At 50.4% G+C, this 18,510-nt stretch overlaps 1 protein-coding gene across 1 annotated transcript in view; it reads right to left on the bottom strand.

The window, feature by feature from the left end:
- Nucleotides 1-7,754: 7,754 nt before the first annotated feature.
- LOC135313234 (disintegrin and metalloproteinase domain-containing protein 9-like) overlaps nt 7,755-18,510 on the bottom strand; it is a 30,979-nt gene continuing 20,223 nt past the window's right edge. Inside the window, exons 15-19 of the mRNA XM_064450815.1 lie at nt 16,405-16,510; nt 13,850-14,033; nt 12,561-12,638; nt 10,437-10,545; nt 7,755-7,828 (exon numbers count right to left, since the gene is read on the bottom strand). Of these exons, the coding sequence (XP_064306885.1) occupies nt 7,755-7,828; nt 10,437-10,545; nt 12,561-12,638; nt 13,850-14,033; nt 16,405-16,510 (551 nt within the window). The remainder of the gene's footprint in view (nt 7,829-10,436; nt 10,546-12,560; nt 12,639-13,849; nt 14,034-16,404; nt 16,511-18,510) is intronic.

Genomic DNA, 18,510 nt, shown 5'->3' with positions numbered 1-18,510 from the left:
GCTTCGGTAACGGCTGGAGGAAATGCTGCATTGAGGGAAAAAGGGCGTTAATCACACGAGGCGATGAAGGGTTTCCCACCGTTGCAGCGCAGAAGGAGGATTTCAGGTGGAAGTTTGAAAAATGCGGTGTGTTTCAATGTTGCGAGTCCATCTGTCTTCAACCAGGGGTATAAAGGAGGTGGTGGAGCAGCTCTCTGTTTCCACGAGGCAGACCTTTGTTATGCCGATTGTACACTAAATTTAATTAAAACCATTTAAAGCAGTAAGGAGGATTTTTCTCTGCATGGAAGGATTTGAGATGTTTGAATGTAACGTGCAAACCATAGGCAGCAGCGCCAGGGCCTGGTCCTTCACCAAGGGAGACGCCGGGGTGCCCCAGGTAACTCCTCGCACCACCCAGCTGCAGCAGCCCCGCTGGCCCAAAATGCCCACCGGGACCCAGCACCCTCGCAGGCAGGTGATGAGACAGGAGGCGTGCCGGCACCGCCGCCACGCGGCACCCTGGGGCACCCCGTGGCACCCCACAGCACTCTGCAGCACCCTGTAGCACCCCACAGCACCCTGCGGCACCCCACGCCCCGCTGGGGATGGATGGGCAGAAGCACCTGTGGCTTCTAAGCTTCTAGTATCCTAAGGTTCTAGTGAAGCTTAGGGTACAAGACACTCCAGAGAATATTTTCTTTAAAAAGGGGAAAAACGAGGTGCCTTCTGTGATTACAAGATGTTGAGCCCAGGGTGCATCCCCCATCCTCTTCCCTGCCCTTGCATCCCCCATCCACACAGAATCACAGAATCATTAAGGTTGGAAAAGACCTCTCGGATCATCAAGGCCAACCCCCAGCCCAACACCCCCAGGCCTCCTAAACCATGGCCCCAAGTCCCACGGCTACACGGTGGTTGAACCCCCCCAGGGACGGTGACTCTCCCACCTCTCTGGGCAGCCTCTTTCAACGCCTGACCAAGAGGCTGGAGATCAGCTCCCCAGAGGGACCTGGGGTGGCAAGTTGAACACGAGCCCCCAGCGTGCCCTGGCGGCCCAGAGGGCCAGCCGTGCCCTGGGGGGCACCGAGCCCTGCATCACAGCCGGGCGAGGGGGGGATTGTCCCGCTCTGCCCCACGCTGGGGCGGCCTCACCCCGAGTGCTGTGGGCAGCGTTGGGCGCCGCAGGACATTGGGGGTATAAAGCTACTGGAGAGTGTCCCGAGGAGGCCACGGGGCTGGGGGAGGGTTTAGAGGGGAAACCGTACGAGGGGCGGCTGGAGTCCCTGGGGTTGTTCAGCTGGAGCAGAGGAGGCCGAGGGCAGCCTCATGGCGCTCTGCAGCTCCCTCCCGAGGGCAGGAGGAGGGGCAGGGCTGGTCTCTGCTCTCTGGTGCCCAACGCCAGGCCCGAGGGAATGGCAGGGAGATGTGCCAGGGGAGGGTTAGGCTGGGCATTAGGAGAAGGTCCTTCCCCCCGAGGGTGGTGGAGCCCTGGCACAGGCTCCCCAGGGAGGCATCACGGCACCAGCCTGGCGATATTCCAGAAGCACTTGGCCAAGGCCCTCAGAGCCACGGTGTGAATTTGGGGTGTCCTGTGCAGGGACGGGAGCTGGGCTCGATGGTCCTTGTGGGTCCCTTCACACCCAGGACATTCTGTGACTCTATGATTCTGACCACTCTTTCAGTAAAGACATTTTTCCTAATATCCAACCTAAAGAACCTTTTTCCTAATACCCAGCCTAAATATACAGAAATACCTGTGTGGAGGTGTGCTGATAAATTCAGAAACCTCCCAAATCTTTGCAAAAGCCAGCCTAACCTCTGGTTATGTGCTGGTTCCCAACTAACCCTTACAGAGGCTTTGCTTTCTCGCTTGTGACAATTAAACCTGTGTCGTTCTTAGGTACCGTTTTCCTGAGCAGCGCTGCTTATCATCACGTCGACTCTGGTCCCCTCTGCCGAGAGGATGCTGCTCAGAGGGAGATTGCAGGGATGGGCCTCGCCGCCAGCCCACGTTTGCAGAAGATGGTGGCTCTCTGAGCGACATGTTCCTCTCCGTTTCTCCCCAGCCTAGGCTCAGACCCGGTGCAGAAGGATCGGTGCAGCTAACTTGCTTCCAGCTGCAGGCTCGCTGCCTGTTTACAGTGACGCTTCAGGTTCAGTGGTGGTAATTGGGAGTTTATTACAGATTATTGTGCTTTTTCTGTCTTCTGGCTGGGTTTTAGCTGGCACGCACAGTGTCGTGTGGCAAGCTGTGTCTGTCTTCTGTAATACTGCAAGGTGGCAGCCTACAGCTTCCGAGGTGGCTTTGGAGTAATCAAAAAAATGACTTGTTTTTACAGAAATACAGCTGAATGTGACTCTTTTAGCCTGCACAGTGTCTCCTATGTTACCTGGTGTTGTCTGCTGTTTATTTCCCCCTTGCTTTTCAGTGTGCTGTTAGCGTCAGTCCTACAGAAGTTGTCAGAGAGGGATGGAGATGCTTTGGGTGGTTTTTTAGGGTGTTTTCCCATGCACCTGCAGCGCTTAGAGAGGTGGTAGGACATTCTGGGTGACGTGATGGGTTCGGGCTTGGGCTGTGCTGTCTGAACTCGGTGCTCAGGGCTAACTGAGGGCTGTCAGTAGGGAACTGAGTGGTCCAAAAGCAGGTACAGAGGCAGAAGTGCTGTGAAGAGAAGGATAGAAAGCCAGACGCCTTCCTTCCGCCAAGCGGCTGTGCGCTGCTCTGGAAGCAGGAACTGGAGCTGGTCGATGTGAGAAGCATTTCTCCTCACCCGGTGGTTCCTTTCCTGGCATCCTCTACTTGTTGCTTCAAGATATGTTGGTGTTAGAACTGTTCAGAGAAAGGATGGCAAGAATTGTCATGAAGAGGCATTTCATTCACGTTATTTTGGTGAAATAGCTCAACGGTCTGAAATTCACTAAAAGCCTTGTGTTAACAATTCTTTCTACAAACTGTGATTCAAAAAGAAAGTGTTGAGTAAACATCTTGGGAGGAATCTGAAAAGAACTGACTGCTCTGCGGCTGATTTTTAATGTAAAGAATATAATTGTTGCAATAACTTCGACAGAAACCCGCGAGGGGTGTTGGAGCGAGCCAGGAAGTGAAGCCGTGGCAGTGCCAGCTGCGCGTGAGGATACAGCGGCGTGGCGCCGCGTGAGCTCGGCGCTGCGTCAGCCTTTTGTCACCGTCTCCCGTTAACTCTTTTCTCACCTGCCTGCATTAATTGCAGGACGTGAGCTTAATTAAGCGATGAGCTTAGCCTGAGGCAGACAAGTGGCCAAGTCAGCGCAAGGCGCTCCTCCAGCAAGACGTGAGAATGGAGAGAAGGAGAAATACCAAAGGAAGCGCTGGGAGCCAGGCGTTCGGCTGGGAGCTGTGATGCGACCTTGCTCTCGCACCGCCCTGCATCACTTATAATCCCCAAAGGAAGAGGTTGTGTCTCCCCTGAACTCCAGAGAGCGGTTTAGGGGGTGGTAATAACTGTTTGGGGATGATCTCCTGGTGGCCACTGTCTGAGGAGAGGGAGCATGAGGCAGAGCAGCGTGGGGAGAGGCTGGGTGCTGTGGATCCCACGTGGGGAGAGAAGACAGCCCGAAAACGGTTTTCTCTGCACGTTCTTGCCTTTTATCTCCTCTTTATCTTTCCAGTGGACTAAGGGAGGAAAGTGGTTAAGTGGGGGAAGAGAGAAAAAGCCCTCCAGTACTACAGATAATGCAGGGTGTTTTTGTACTACCAAGGCCTGAATGAAGATAATGACTGAAATGACTATTTAAGTTGAAACAAAAATAAACATTTTAAGGCTTTTTCAAAATCTCTCCAGAAAAGAACCATTTTAATCTCAAAATTTTGAAGAGGAAAGAGTAAAAAAAAGGCAACGTTTGTTACAGAGAATAATAGGAACAGGCTAAGCTGTTTCATTATGCCTCAGCATGTGACTTTGCCATATATATTTTAAGAAAATACAAAGCGCTGCTGTTTTTTCAGCAGGCTCTGTGCATGCAGAGAGCCTGGCAAAGCGAAGGAGGTTCAGAGTACTGCAGCCTTAGTTGCTTCTCTCTGCCTGCTGGCTTTGGGCTGTATCTGTTTCTGGGCAGCCTTGGAGACCCGTGCATTGGGAAAGGGCGCTGTGAAGGAGCTAGCAATGGAAATCATCGCTTTGGGAACTGATACGCTCGTTAAATAAGGTGGAGTTTGGCAATCGATAACGGACGTGCAGGATGGCAGCTGACCTCGAAGGCCGGGGTGGGCCAGCTCCACCGCCGGGACCGTGAGCCTGGCCGATGAGCTCTGTGAGGCAGCCTGTTCCTGAACCTCTCCCGAAGTGCCAAGTCCTTGTTTTTGTGCAATCTGGCACACAAAAAAATCAGAAGTTTGGTAGACCTGCCTTTCTTGGCAGCCGGTTGCCCTGAAAAGCCTATGTTTCAGACCAAGTTAGAGAGTATTTCACTCTGGCCAAGACAGTGCCAGTCACTGTGACATGCTGATGAAAATCAGGGAGAAGATGGCATTTTCAGGAGCTCCCTGCAAGCAAAATGTGATTTTGGGACTATTGCATTTCCCTTGTGGTCACTGCTTATCTTCAGGTAGAGGTGGGAAGGCCATTTCTTCAAGCCTGTGCCTTGGAGTTAGCTGTTTTGAGCCACAAGGATCTCTTATGCTCTTTGGGGGAAGATCGGCTGAAGTTAGAACAGGAATGGCTGCCAAGAATTGGCGTCGGATCATTTGTGGCAAACATGATGATAGAATATTTGTTCTTGTTCAGTTTTTGAACACAGCAGACCTTGTGGACATTTCTGGGGCCACAGAGGCCACCCAGGCCCATCCTCTGCTGTGACTCTGAAATCCAGACCCATACAAGGCAAGTGCATGGCTCAGTATGTTCAGGGATGAGTATTTCAAACAGAAATGCATTTTTTTTTCTTTTATGGTTGAGAAGTCAAAGAAATGACGTGGCTGATCTTTTGTCTACCAAGCAGGCAGCAGGGAGCTGGGAGGTGGACTAAGTCTAAAAGAGCTAGTCTAGACTAGATCTGCAAGTCTGAAAGAGGAGACTAAGGAGTCCTCAGGGCTCTGAACCACTCAAACTGCAATCCTTGCGTCCTTTCAGGTACACACGTCCTCGTCGTGCTGAGCTTGCCCTGGCCACAGGCAAGGTCCGCGTTCTTAGGCTTGTGTGTTCACAGTCAGTTCCTCTGGGCTCATGAGTTTCAAAATGTCAAGATAGCGCCTGCCACGTGCTTGCCTACAGAGTTTGGAGGGCCCAAAAGGTGATGCCCCGGACTGCTGCCACAGCAGACATAAAATGCCTAGGAAGCAGAAATGGAAACCCTTGGAGGAGTGAGGAGTGCAGCTTCCTCCTAGATAACAAGATATTTGCTGTAGACAGAAATAGGAAGGAAACCTGTTTATTTCAGGGAAGGTAACATTCCTATTTAAAGCTGAACAAAACCAAAGCTGAAGCGACAGATTAGGGAAGCATGGCTTCCTGTGGTTCCCGCAGAGCCAGCGGTGCGTGAGGCTGCTCTCAGAGCCGTGCAGAGGCTGTTCTCAGCCCCCTGGGGTCTTGTGTCCTGCAAAGAGGCACTGCTCGGGCTTAATCCTTAGGACTTTCCTCTTCCTCTGCTAAGTCCTCCTGAAAAATAAAATGTTATGGTAAGTACAGCATATTCTGGACTTATATCGTGGACGCGGCCCTGTGCCCCTGCTCTGGGGGTGCCTGCTCCAGCAGGGGTGGGACGGGGTGAGCTCCGGAGGGCCCTTCCAGCCCCCACCAGTCTGGGATTCTGGGATTCTACTTGAATGGAGGTTATGTTGTTAGGGTGCTGGTGGTAGAGTCCAGTGTTCACAATTTTAAGGAGTCTATACTGGAACAGTGGAACTGTTTTTGGAAGGATGCACCTCCAGAGGGTGAAGGCTTCTTTTTTTTTTGCTGAAACTCGCAGGATCCCGGGGAGGCAGTAGGATAAGTAGGTTCAGAGGGATTAGACGCGTTTGTGGAGGGTGAGTCCCACAGGACCTTTAAATTCGGTGGTCTGGCTGCAAGCTGTGGCCCTCAGCAGAACTCGAGGAGACAAGGATCAGCTCATCGTGTCCTGGCTGTGGTGCTTTCCCTCATCTGTTGCTGCGTGCTGGAGACGGGATGCTGCTTTGGACGGGGCTTGATCTGGGCCAGTTCACATTCTCCTTATATCTCCTTTAGTTTATAACTCCCTTAGGATATTACATTTCTAGGCATATCGCCTGCAAAGGTAACCAAGGCACCTCCTCTCTTGGCTCCTGTTCGCTGGGCTGCAGTTTCTAACCTCTGCCCTGGCGTCTCAGCGCTTCCCTGGTGTTCTTAATTAATGTATGTTTTCTGCCTTCAGCGGCTTTTTGCACTTATAATGTTTGCAGAATTGCAGTGAAATTCTTAAATTGCATTACCTCGACGGAATTAATTTACGCGCATTTAATCAAATCTGTCATTTCTAGACTCCCGTGGTGCTTAGAGACCACACGTGATGTACTAGCAGCAAAGATGGCAGACTTAGCGTACCTTTCCTAGACCACCTCTTCCGTTCTCCTCTTCCTTATTTGGTGGGTTATGTTAAAATTTTCATGAATCTTGTTATCTCTCCGTGTGACCAATCTTTTGCGTTATGCTCAGGGCTTGATTTCATCACCATCCTGTGACAATGGCTGCCATACTCTGACTAGTGACAGGAAGAACTAACTTTCCCCTTCTGTCGCTTTAGGTTCACTTGTTCTGTGAGGCGTGGTGGAGCTCCTCAGTGCCATATAAGAAGAAACACAGCAATTTTTTCACTTTCTCCTAGCCAAAATCGCTTGTGTTACAGTTCAGTCTCATCATTTTTTTGTTCTGCCCACAATAAACCTCAAAAGCAAGGTCTGAACTGTGGTTGCCTTGAATGTATTTGGGGGGTTATTATCCAATATCCCCTCAGTCACATCTTCAGACTGCAGAACCCACGTCTCGCAGTTTTTCCCTGAAGACCCTGAGTTTCTGCCCCTGGGCTTTTCTCTGGGCCTCCTGGATGGGTGATCCCTGTGCACGCAGTGCGTGGTGAGACCCTAGCTGCTCTTCTTTCTCACTGTATTTTCTGTTTTCTCGTTCCTTATCTGTTTCATTCTGCCTTTCTAAGTAGAAGAGGCAGGATTTGGGTTTTTGCCAGGGAGCTTTTCCTTGGAAAAGTTGATCTGATAAAACCACGCCAGCTTTGGCGTAGTTTAGATTAACGACATTCCCGGAGGATAGAGCAGCCCTGCTGAGTAGCGACAGGCAGCGCAGGAAACCCCCATGGCCAGCACCAGAGGCTCGAACTTGACCTTCCTGCGCGGCAGCTCCCTGCCTGGACACTATGAGGGCTGCCACCTCACCTTCCCCACTTTGGGAGAAATGTTGTATTTGTCCCAGTGTAGCCAAAATTCTTGTTTTCTGACGAGGGCTGGTATTTTGTTTGTGCTTTCTTCAGCCGTGCTGTCACGCTAACGCCAGCTCTTGAAGTGGTCAGTCTGAACGCAATTCTATTTTTAGGAACTTGGTATTTTGACCCTAAAGTGTCTTTTGCCATAAACGAAAACAATTTTCTGCAGGTACGCTGCACACCCTCTTTGGGTGTGTTCTCACGGGCAGCTTTCGACTTGCACTGAAAGAACTGGGGGAGCAAGAATTACCGAGAAAAGAAAAAGGTCTTTGGAAAGCACTGAGAAGTTACAGTTTTCCAGAACCCTTTGAGAACGTTGTTTTTAAATTGGGGGTGGGAGAACACACTTACTTCTTGAGGAGGAGGAGGAGGAGGAGGAGGAGTGGTATTGTGTTTTTTTTCCTGTCTTCTAAGTCGCCACCTGTAACATAAAGCGCACAAGTGAACGTGAACTTCGGGCAGCGGTTTCACGCAGAATAAGATGCTCTGGTTTATGGACAAGTACCTTGTGAGAAATGCTGGGTGTTCTTTTGGGATTGTGTTCTCTGACATGGATATGTCAAACGATGGGAAAATAGAACTATGAAGTAAGTTAAATCCTGTCTCTTTCCTGAAATCCAGAGCTACCCCAGATCACTGTGGTAAGGGGAGAATGTCCCTCTGTCTGCTCTGGAGGCTGTAACGCGGGGCAGAGGTACCTAAATCGGTGGCTCCTGAGGTAGGTGGGTGCTAGGCAGTCTTGCTGCAAAGAGCAGAACAAACCTCTGGGTGTTTTTTCCTATTTCTTGGCAGAATAAATTAGCCCGGCAGCTCTAAAGCATGTGGATATGCAGAGATCATGGAGGGGAATGTCATTGTTCCTTTTCTGGTTTGGGATTTTGAACATTCCCCCCTGTCTGCAGTCGCATTCCCATATTCTTTCAGTTAAGCTTATAAACCCGCCTGACCTGGGAAAAATGTGCAAAACAGTAAGAGGATAAGGGAGTGTTTATCCTCTGCACGCTATTTTAAAATCTTTCTTTTTTCAACTTCTGTTTGCATTTTTCAGTGAATAAAAAAAGTGAAAGTCGAAGGAAAAGGTTAAAAAAAAGTGGGATTGCAAAAGAGAAAAAAGGAAGAGCCCCTTAGAAAAAGCCGAAATTTATAAAAAATTATCCTGAAGCTAGGCAACAATTTTTGTTTCAAAAATTTCTGTGGAAAACTTTTGAAAAGTGCCGGAAAGGATTAAAACTGTTAAGCTCTAGCTGCCATTTCTGGTTGAGAGGCAACTGTGACAAGGCTCTGCCCACAGATCGGAGCGCGTTTGGTTGCATGAGCCCGCAGGTTGTCCCTGAAGCAAGAGGAGCCCCATTCGCAACAGAGGTGGCCGGCATCGCGCCGTGGACTCGCGCTAAGGCTCTTCATGGAAAGGGATGCTGAGAACCTCGGTTAGAAACCGTTACGTGTCCCTCAGTTTTGCCAGGTGATGTGAAGATTAGCGGAGATTTACCTACCTTCGGATCCACTGAGCAATGGCAACCCTCTTGTACAGCAGAAAGGCCAAAATCAAGAAGAGTAAAACAAGTATTCCGGCAGCTTTCCCCATATTCCTTGCAGCTCTCCATGCTTGGAGTGGAAGAGAGAAAGAGAGAACATCATGCTCTGTGCACGTCGGGCGCTTCTGGCACAGCAAAGCGCTAGCAGAGGCATCGGTTTGTCGTATACGTTCAGATATTCACGAGCGCACGCTCTCAGCCCCAAAAAGCAGATGCTCACTGGCATGCTCCCTCTTGGGCTGCGCCTCCGAGGCACCCCCACCACTCCCTACTTAGGACCTACCAGCGTTTTTGTCTTTCCCAGAAACAATGAAATCCTTGGGGGATACAGTGTAGAGGCTAAAATATTGCTGTATGGGCCTGGAAGCGGGGTTTCTTTGGGACTGCGTGGTGAGGTGTTTGAGGACATAACGGGTGGGCAGGAAGCCTTCCCATGTAGTTCCCTGGTGAAGAAATAGCCAGATATAGCACTGAAGGGTGACAGGAGCTGAACATCTACTTCAGCTAATCCCTGAGGGTCCAGTGTGTCGTTAGTGTATGGATTAATAAGTATGAGAAGTTTTTCATACTGGGAGTGTGGAAGGGTTGACTCCTCGCAGCACACCTAAGCAACCACTAAGGAGACCCTAGCAGAAGCCTAGAACTTGGTGTCGGCCTTTCTCCGTGAATTGAGAGGAGCAGAACTTTGCCATTGGGTACCTTCCCCTCCACGCGGGCAGGTGAAGTACTGCAACGGCGCGATAACTGAAGAGCAGCTGATTTGACATATCGACTGTTATCTGCTCAAAAGAGTTCTGTTTCTGCTGTGCCAGCGGGCCCGTTGCTGCCTGAGCAACTTGCCATTTCCCCGGTCAAATAAACAGCAGAAGGATCTAATAGCTCTTCGCCAGTGGCAGAAGTAACGAGCGAAGGGGGCTGGGGAGAGCTCGAAGGCTGTGAGCTGCCGGGTGCCGATGGGTTTGCAGAGTACTGCTGAGTGACCGTGGGGTATTTCTTAATCAGCAAGTTAGAACACCTAATGTATAGGAAGGCAAAAGTATACCCCTCAGAGGTACGTGCCAGGACTGTATTTATTTATGTCGTGTCCTCTCAGGATTGGAGCTCTGCTGGAGATCTCTGTTAAGAGGAGAGGAAGATTCTCCCAAGAGGGTTTTGATAAACTCAGAACGACACCCCTCGTAAACCGTCTTAGTGAACTGCGTGCTGGCTGCTTGGCCCCTGTGCTTAATGGAATCGATCTGCAGTTCACGTGGGTGCGCTGGGAATAGTCGGATAGAGTCCGGCAAGGCCAGCGCGGCTGGAATGATAAAGGAGGCGGTGGGATAAGAGAAAACAAATAATCTGACATGGCTAAATAGCAAGGGACAAAGAAGCCTGCACAAAGTCTAAAGTGGTCTGAAAGTAGAGATGGAGAACTGCTGAGGTTGTTGAAGGGAAAATAAAGCTACGACAGGCAGGGCGATGTGCAGAGCGGTCCTGCCCTACCGCACTTACTGTTAGAAGGAGGTGGTCCGCTGTCCACGCTGCCTCCAAACCCTTGCAGCGTGCAGTCCGGAGGAGCCCATCCAAAATCGCAGTGACAGTTGTTCTTATTGTTGCACACCTAAAAGAAACCAAATATTTTACGGTGTGAAAAATAAATCATGAGGTGGCCTTGCATTTCTCCGGGGAATAGGCTTCTAGCACCGCTTATTGGCAGGCACAGCAGACAGGCTGGATGAAATCCATCTCTTAAGATAAATCTGTTACTCTGCTTTAGCTGCCGCCGTGGAATTGTTCAACCTGTTTTGTGCAAAGGTGGTGGACTGGAGCCCCTGGTCACAGGCTGTCGCGGGCTCTGTGGCTTGTACCGATCATTAAGCGTCTGCTACGCTGGCGAAGCGAGGGCAGCGGGGGCTCCCGATCCATCGCTGAGGTGATGGTCCTGTTGGAAGAGGTGCTATAAACACAGCAGGGAAGAGGTGACAGCATGTTCAAGGTGAAAGGCGGTTATATTTGCCTTTTTCCAACTTAGTAGGAGTGCTTTTTGCGTTTCTCAAGCCATTTTTAATCTTGAAGTTGGAAAGCGTTTTTGCAGTCTTTATTAATTGCAGAGCCACCCTGTGCTTGCGAGTGCTTTGACTACTTCTGTCGTGACAACACATTTCACAAATACGTCCAAAGGGAATTTGTCATGTTCGTGTGATTCAAAAATTATAGTTTTTCCTACAAGATAGGGCTGTGGCTCCCTTGGTTGCTCATTTATTTGTCCTGCCCGGGCTGGATGACGGCATTCCTTGGTTCTCATTCACAGTCTGTAACAGCTGAACGCCCGACGGGGTGCAGCGAGGGCTGCCGAACAGCTGGAGTAGCCTCGCTGTGGACCAGGAGCAGAGGGAAGAGCTCCCCTGGGGCTACAGCCCTGATTTTGGGCCGTGCTGCAGCGTGGGTCCGGGGTCAGCCTGCGACAGTTGCCCTCACTGAGGCGATGCAGAAAGGAGCCTCTCTAACCCTCTTTAGACGCTCGTTGGCTGTTTCCCGTTACGTGTTATTACTCCAGGTGTGTGTAATTTGGTAGTGCGGACCCGTAGCGCTGCTCCCCCCCATCTCCAATTTGCACGCCCAGGTAGGTGGTGACAATCTCCCACCCAAACAGCGTCTCCGCTTCGAGTAACATTTTTCTCTCCTCTTCTGGGGAGGCAGGGCTGAGGCTGGCTTTCCTCACGCATCTGGGAGCCCAAACCATACCGAGCAATAGTTACTAATTTGCAAGGATGTGAGTTTAGTCTGGAGAACTGCTCCTCCCCCTCAAAAAGCGTGCAATTTTTGGGTTATAACCTTTCTCTCTGGAGACAGCAAAAAGACGTGGTTGTTCCAATTACTTTAAGAACACTCTTGCCAAGAATACAACTTCTGATGGATTCGGCCACCTACGGCTGGTGACAGAGCAGAAGAAAAGCAGACCTCGGACCCTTCCAACTACAGGTTGACAGACTGCCAGTAACTTTTTTTTACCGGTCCTCAGCAATATTACAGATAAAGGACAGATGCTGGCAATCGTTCCCAATATTCTCCCTCAGCACACTCACACCCAGACAGGTCTTCTGCTCACCTACAGTAATATCTGTTTGGAAAGGAGCAGGTACCTTGGAAGTGATGTCATAAAAAAAATCCACACGTGCAATAATTCTGAGGGTATTAATGTCTGAAATGTAGGTTTTGCGTAAGACTAAGTGCAGCCAATGCGGTACAAAATGTGCCATTTCTGTGGTATTTGTAAGGAAAGCGCAATAGAGCTGAGCACGCACTTGTTAGAAGATCTCTCCAACTCCACCTAATTTACATTCGGTAGCACTGACAGACGCAATGAAGGATGAAACGTTATGATGTGGAAGTTGGTTTTCACAATTTTTGAGGGAACAAAGAAGAGAAATGGTAAAAGTAACCAACAAACATAGCTATGAAGAGCTGTGGGTGGCCGGAGCAGAATCTGGGAGGACAGTCATGGGTGAAAACCAAAATAATCTCTGTGCTGCTGAACCAGGAATGATTCTGGGCTTCTAATACTGCTTTTTGAGAGACAAATTTACTCTTCATTTACTCTACTATTCAAAGGATATTTAGGTGTTGTCTACTTACCCCTCTGCCGTTGCATTTTTTCTCCGTACAATCACTGTTGAGAAAAGCTGCGCTGACACGTGTCCTGTTCATACACATCTGGAGAACGAGGCAGATTTATATTAGTGAAATGATAAAATGACAGCTACTAGGAAAGGGCGCTGACTGGTGGATAGGGATAAAATAGTGAGAAACAGCGGGCCGAGTCTTTTCAGCCATTCATTTAATTTCATTCAAGACTCTTCTTTCTCCAAACAAGCAGTAGGGGAGCATAAAATGAAGCTTTTGCGTTCCAGGTTTGAGACAAACCAAAGGAGAGGTGGAACAAACCCACTGAGGGTTACAAAATGCACAGAACCTACTTCTACCTCAGGAGCTGAGTAATGAAGAGCTGAAAATAATTGAAGCTAGTGCCGGTGTGAGTAGGAAGTGCTGTATGTGCCTGCTCTGTTCAGCCCCTTCCCCGGGTACCTGCCCGAGGCTGGTGGAGGATTCTGGGCTGGATGGACTCTTGGACTGACCCTGCATGATCTTTGTACATGGACGCAACGCTCTCCACCTCCTGGCACTTTGTGGCTCAGGAACTCCGCTCCTGTCCAGTCCACAACATGAACAAGACCTTAGAACCACAGAAGATGTTTTGTTTGCTCAGTGATTAACTTGGAGCATCTTCCTAGCTCTAGGAGACTCAAACACATCTCCTCTGTGCAGAAGGAGAATGAAGGAGGTACATTTTCAACTGTTTGCTGTGCAAATTAGTTATTTCTGGAATTTGGTGCTGTGAAACCCATGTCCCCTGAAAGGAGAACTGTGCTGAACCCAACACTGAACAGCTCCTTCCCTCTTTGAGGAGCTCAGCACCTCTGTTTTCCTTAGAAATATTTTTGCTGCCACGTAGTAGCAGGAAGCTCATCCTTTAGTACGTCACCAGCTTGACAGGAACTTTGTCTTCTGCGTGGGTCAAAGGGAAGGAGTGAGTCCTATTCTTGGAAGAACACTTCAAATTCTTTTGTATGTACAGCAGATAAACTTTGGCTCTTGTTAGTAGCTTCAGAAGAAGAGTACAACCTACTGCTTTTCCCTTCCAGTAGAAAAAAGTAGCAGCTACTGTGTTGGCCACTCAGTCTGAGGGAAAAAACCCACAAAACCAATACAAGATGTTGCTATTTTTCAGCTGCTAACGGAGGCTTTAAGAGCAGGCACTATGTGGTTTATATCAGAGAGCAAGAACATCTCCTTTAGGAACAAAATCCTTCCATTTAATCTTCTTCCCATACTATTCATATATCCTCTTAGTTTTCTAAGGGTACCTTGTTTCTACCGCACGATGTGCCGTCTTTCACCGATCCCTCGTCAGGAGTGTCGGAAGCCAGGTGAAACTCGAGACCCCAGCAGAGCTGATCGTTCACGGTTGTCTGAACCACGGTCTCGCCGTCCTGCCTGACTGGTACTCTTTTAATGTTAGCGCACTGCACTCTCCCACACAGGACGTTCCTGGGAAGGACAAACAGACCGCTGCAAGGTCTGGAGAGACCTCTGAAGACGTGGTGATCCATGGTGCTGGTGTACAACCGTGCCATCAGCTATTCGAGCAGCCTGGTGCAAATTTGGCTCGTTCCAGCTCACACGGTGGGAACAACGCTGGGCACGGTCAGGGGTCCCAGCTGCCCGGGACCAATCCTTTTGGGCAGTTTTCATCCAACCACCCCTTTTCTGAGATTAAGACTTTTAGCTACTATTGACAGAGACTCTTTTGTGGCAGTTGGTGGCGGTGCCTTGAGCACATAGGCACAGCGTATCTCCCCAGAGACACCCCTGTTTGACTTTTTGACCCTCACTTTTCATGTGTTTTGCCCATTTTATATACCGTATGAGAAATACTGCCATTTATGCCAGGAAGAATTGGGTGTAGTTATGCAGCAACTCATCTCTTTGCCCAGAGGTGGCAACACTGAAGCTCAGGTGCTGCCTGCATAGTGCTCAGTAGGAAAATAGGAAATAAGCTCAAATTCTGAATTTGCATCCTGGTGTCTCCCCTAACGACAGCAATGTCCCTCTCCTTGGTGAACGGCCAAAACCTTGGTGAACTGCCAAAAACTTGGTGAACTGCCAAAATGCAAGCATGAAGGAAGGTTAGGTACGAGCATCTGCGTATTTTTGAGTGAATGTTAATATGCGTAGGGACGGCAAGTCTCCAAGGTCCTGGTAAAAAACCTCCTCCCTTTGGAATGATGGTTGACATCTACACTCGGAGGTGGGTCATCCTCTCAGGCCAGGACCGCAGAGGAAGGCTTGGGGAGTGCCGAGTTCAAAGGTTGAGGGACTGCACGCCACAACAACGCCCCATCTAGAGAGGTTCTTCAAGACGTGCTGACCGCTGCACATGGCAGCGACGTGAAAAGAATTAATGCTGTGGGAGAAAAAGGGTTAGAGAACCCATTAGCAAGCTGAACCCATTATCAAAGCCCTCGCCGGGTGATGGGATGACCCCTTATTGCAGGAAAGCTGGAAAGTACCATGCACTGAACTTCCCTTAATGCCAGGAGATAAGATTTAAGGCTGTTCTGGACAAGAAAAGAAGAAGAACCCATAAGTTCCTGTAAAAAAGAAAACCATCCTCACTAAGCTTTCTGAGTTGAAAATAAAGCGCAAGAAGAACCCAACCTAAAGAAATTCCTCCTCTTGCCATGTGCTTTTTTTCCCCTACTTTGACTGTTAGTACAAGTAGGCTCTCAGCAACGCTTGTACATCACTCATTTGTCTATGAAAACCAACCAGAAAAGCCTAGCAGAGCCTCCAAGTTGTATAAAAATCTGTGCTGTTTCCCAATACCATTTTTGCTTTTGCCTCCCTTACTGTGTTTAATCTGAACCAAAAAAAACCCCCAAACCTGAAAAACTCCTAGAAACAGCGTTCTGTTCGTATGCCTTGTACAGCAATGCGCAGTGGTGTCGCACCAAGCTGGGATGCCGGAGGGACGGGATGTCATCCAGAGAGACCTGGGCGAGCTCGAGGAGTATGTGAACCCCACGATGCCCAACAAGGCCAAGTGCAAGGTCCTGCCCCTGGGCTGGGGCCACCCCGGTACCCACACAGGCTGGGGGATGGGGGGATGGAGGGCAGCCCTGCCGAGAAGGGCTTGGGGGTGCTGGGGGTGAAAAGCTGGACACGAGCCGGCAACGTGCGCTCGCAGCCCAGACCCCCACCCGTGCCCGGGGCTGCATCCCCAGCAGCGCGGGCAGCAGGGCGAGGGAGGGGGTGCTGCCCCCCTGCCCCGCTCTGTGAGACCCCCCTGCAGCGCCGCCTCCAGCTCGGGGCTCCTCAGCACGGGACAGACACGGGGCTGTGGGAGCGGGGCCAGAGGGGGCACAGAAATGCTCCGAGGGCTGGAGCCCCTCTGCTGCGAGGCCGGGCTGGGAGAGCTGGGGTTGTTCAGCCTGGGGAAGAGAAGGCTGCGGGGAGACCTTATTGCGGCCTCTCAGGGCTTAAAGGGGGGCTGTAGGATGGGTGGGGGCGACCTCTTTAGCAAGGCCTGCTGTGACAGGCCAAGGGGGGATGGTTTGAAACTAAAAGAGGGAAAATTCAGAATACATATAAGGAAGAAATGTTTTACGCTGAGGGTGGTGAGACACTGGCCCAGGCTGCCCCGAGAGGTGGTCGATGCCCCATCCCTGGGCACATCCCAGGTGAGGCTGGACGGGCTCTGAGCGACCTGATGGAGCTGAAGATGTCCCTGCCCGTGGCAGGGGGTTGGATTCGATGAGCTTTAAGCTCCCTTCCCACCCAAACCATTCCATGATTCTGTGATTCTGCCTGGCTACTGGCAGGACGGGGACACCAGTAACCACCAGTCACCAGCACTTACTCTTCCAGACATGTAGTGTAGTATGTCCCGTTCCAGCCACAGTTCCCACACCGGTCGCCTCGAGCATTCACTTCCCTGAAGCAGCTCAGCAGGGCACGGTGGGCGGCTGCAGAGCGAGAGAGCAAAGGGAGACAGATGTTCATGGAGAGGCAGGGACTAAACGCGCCCCCCCGTAATCCCTAAAGATGATTGTTGCGATTTTTTTTTCCTGAAACGAAGTTCTAGTCAACCACAGTTTGCATTTGACCTGCCGTGTTTTATGGGCATTTTTTTTCACCCATTCTTTTAGTTCAGGTCCTTCTTTGGGCCAGAATGAGAATGAAGTGGCTAAATGAGAGATGCCACTGAGAGATCAACCAATGTCCAGAGTAGACCATGGTCATTTATACAGAAAAACATAGAGCTTAAAATTGGATTAAAAGCCTAAAACCTTTCCCAAACGTGTTCTTTTTTTTTTTTTTTTTTAAATTCTATCTTGCTCTGTGACACAGGTCGATATATCTTACATTTACCCTGAAACCAGAATCACCACCGTTACATTCAGTATTTGCAACGCTGATTCCTGTTAGATCCCAGACGCCGCTCACAGATCTGGATTTCAGTAAAGCAGAACCATTTCTAACCCAGGGGACTCCCAGTTTTTTCAGAGCATCTTTATATTCATCGAGTCTTGTACAAGAGGAACAGAGCACTGAGGGAAAACATGGAGAGCCCGTGGTCACAGCAGGGCTCCTGTCAGGCTTTTTTACAAGTTTATGAGCATCCAGAATGTTCTCAAAGCAAAACCAGCTGCCAGGCTTCCCAGCTGTCCTGCAGAGGTGGCTGAGATCGCTGCTGGCCACATTAGCACCACGTAAATGTTGGCGTGACAGTTACTTCGGTGTCCCTTGGAGGTGTGGGTTTGTGTCCAGTCCTGGGCCCCCCAGTTCCAGAAGGGCAGGGAGCTGCTGGAGCAAGGCCAGCGCAGAGCTGCCAAGGGGATCAGGGGCTGGAGCATCTCCCTTGGGAGGAAAGGCTGAGAGACCTGGGCTTGTTCAGCCTGGAGAGGAGAAGGCTGAGGGGGGTCTCATCAGTGCTTATAAATATCTGAAGGGCGGGTGTCAGGGGGATGGGGCCGGGCTCTTTTCAGCGGTGCCCAACGCCAGGCCAAGGGGCCACGGGCACAAGCTGGAACACGGGAAGTTCCCCCTGAACATGAGGACAAACCCCTTTGCTGTGCGGGTGCCAGAGCAGGGGCACAGGCTGCCCAGAGAGGCTGTGGGGTCCCTTCCCTGGAGACATTCACCCCCCGCCTGGACGCGGCCCTGTGCCCCTGCTCTGGGGGTGCCTGCTCCAGCAGGGGTGGGATGGGGTGAGCTCCAGAGGGCCCTTCCAGCCCCCACCACGCTGGGACTCTGTGTCCCATGTCAAAATGATGACAAAACATGAAAATTTTCTGCCTTATCAATATCCTTGCCTTTCCCAGCAATGCCTTTTATGAGAAACGCTACTGTCTTCATGTGCAGGGGTTCCCAGAGACTCCAAACTTCTCCTAAATGTGGTAGATCACAGGGGAACCGTGGTTTTACTTCCAGAAGACTTTCGTAGGTTCATAAAGACGCCTGGGGCTCAGATCGTGGTGGGCACCACTGCAATTGCTAACAAGGGAGCGCAGAACAGATCCGCTCTGCCGCAGCTGCAGCACACCTGCTCTGGGGAAGTTTGGTTGCTTCCTACAGAACTGAAATAATCTGAAAGAGGATGTGGGCAGGTATTCAAAAAAAAATCACAATCAAGCTTCAGGTCTGAACTGGGGGAAATCTAGACGGGCGGATTATAGGGCGTGGTTGCTTTCAGAGGCATAGCAGTGATCGCAGCGGCTGTCTCCAGCACATCGTTGTTTCTGGGACCCTCTGCTGGCAAACGGATGAGGGTGGCCACGGCTGCCCTTCCCGTTGCGCACTGGGCATGGGACGTCCCTGACCAGCACCGCAACAACCGCTGCCCGAGAAACCCTCCTTTTCTCTCACCCTAGCGATTGTAAATATGTAGAATCCTAGAATCATTTAGGTTGGAGAAGACACTTAAGTTCGTCGAGTCCAATACTATATTTTAAATACATGTTTT

This window comes from Phalacrocorax carbo, chromosome 1, assembly GCF_963921805.1.
Source record: "Phalacrocorax carbo chromosome 1, bPhaCar2.1, whole genome shotgun sequence".
Taxonomy (NCBI): domain Eukaryota; kingdom Metazoa; phylum Chordata; class Aves; order Suliformes; family Phalacrocoracidae; genus Phalacrocorax; species Phalacrocorax carbo.
The sequence above is the reverse complement of the archived record's forward strand: the minus strand, read 5'-3'. Positions and strand labels throughout refer to the sequence as shown.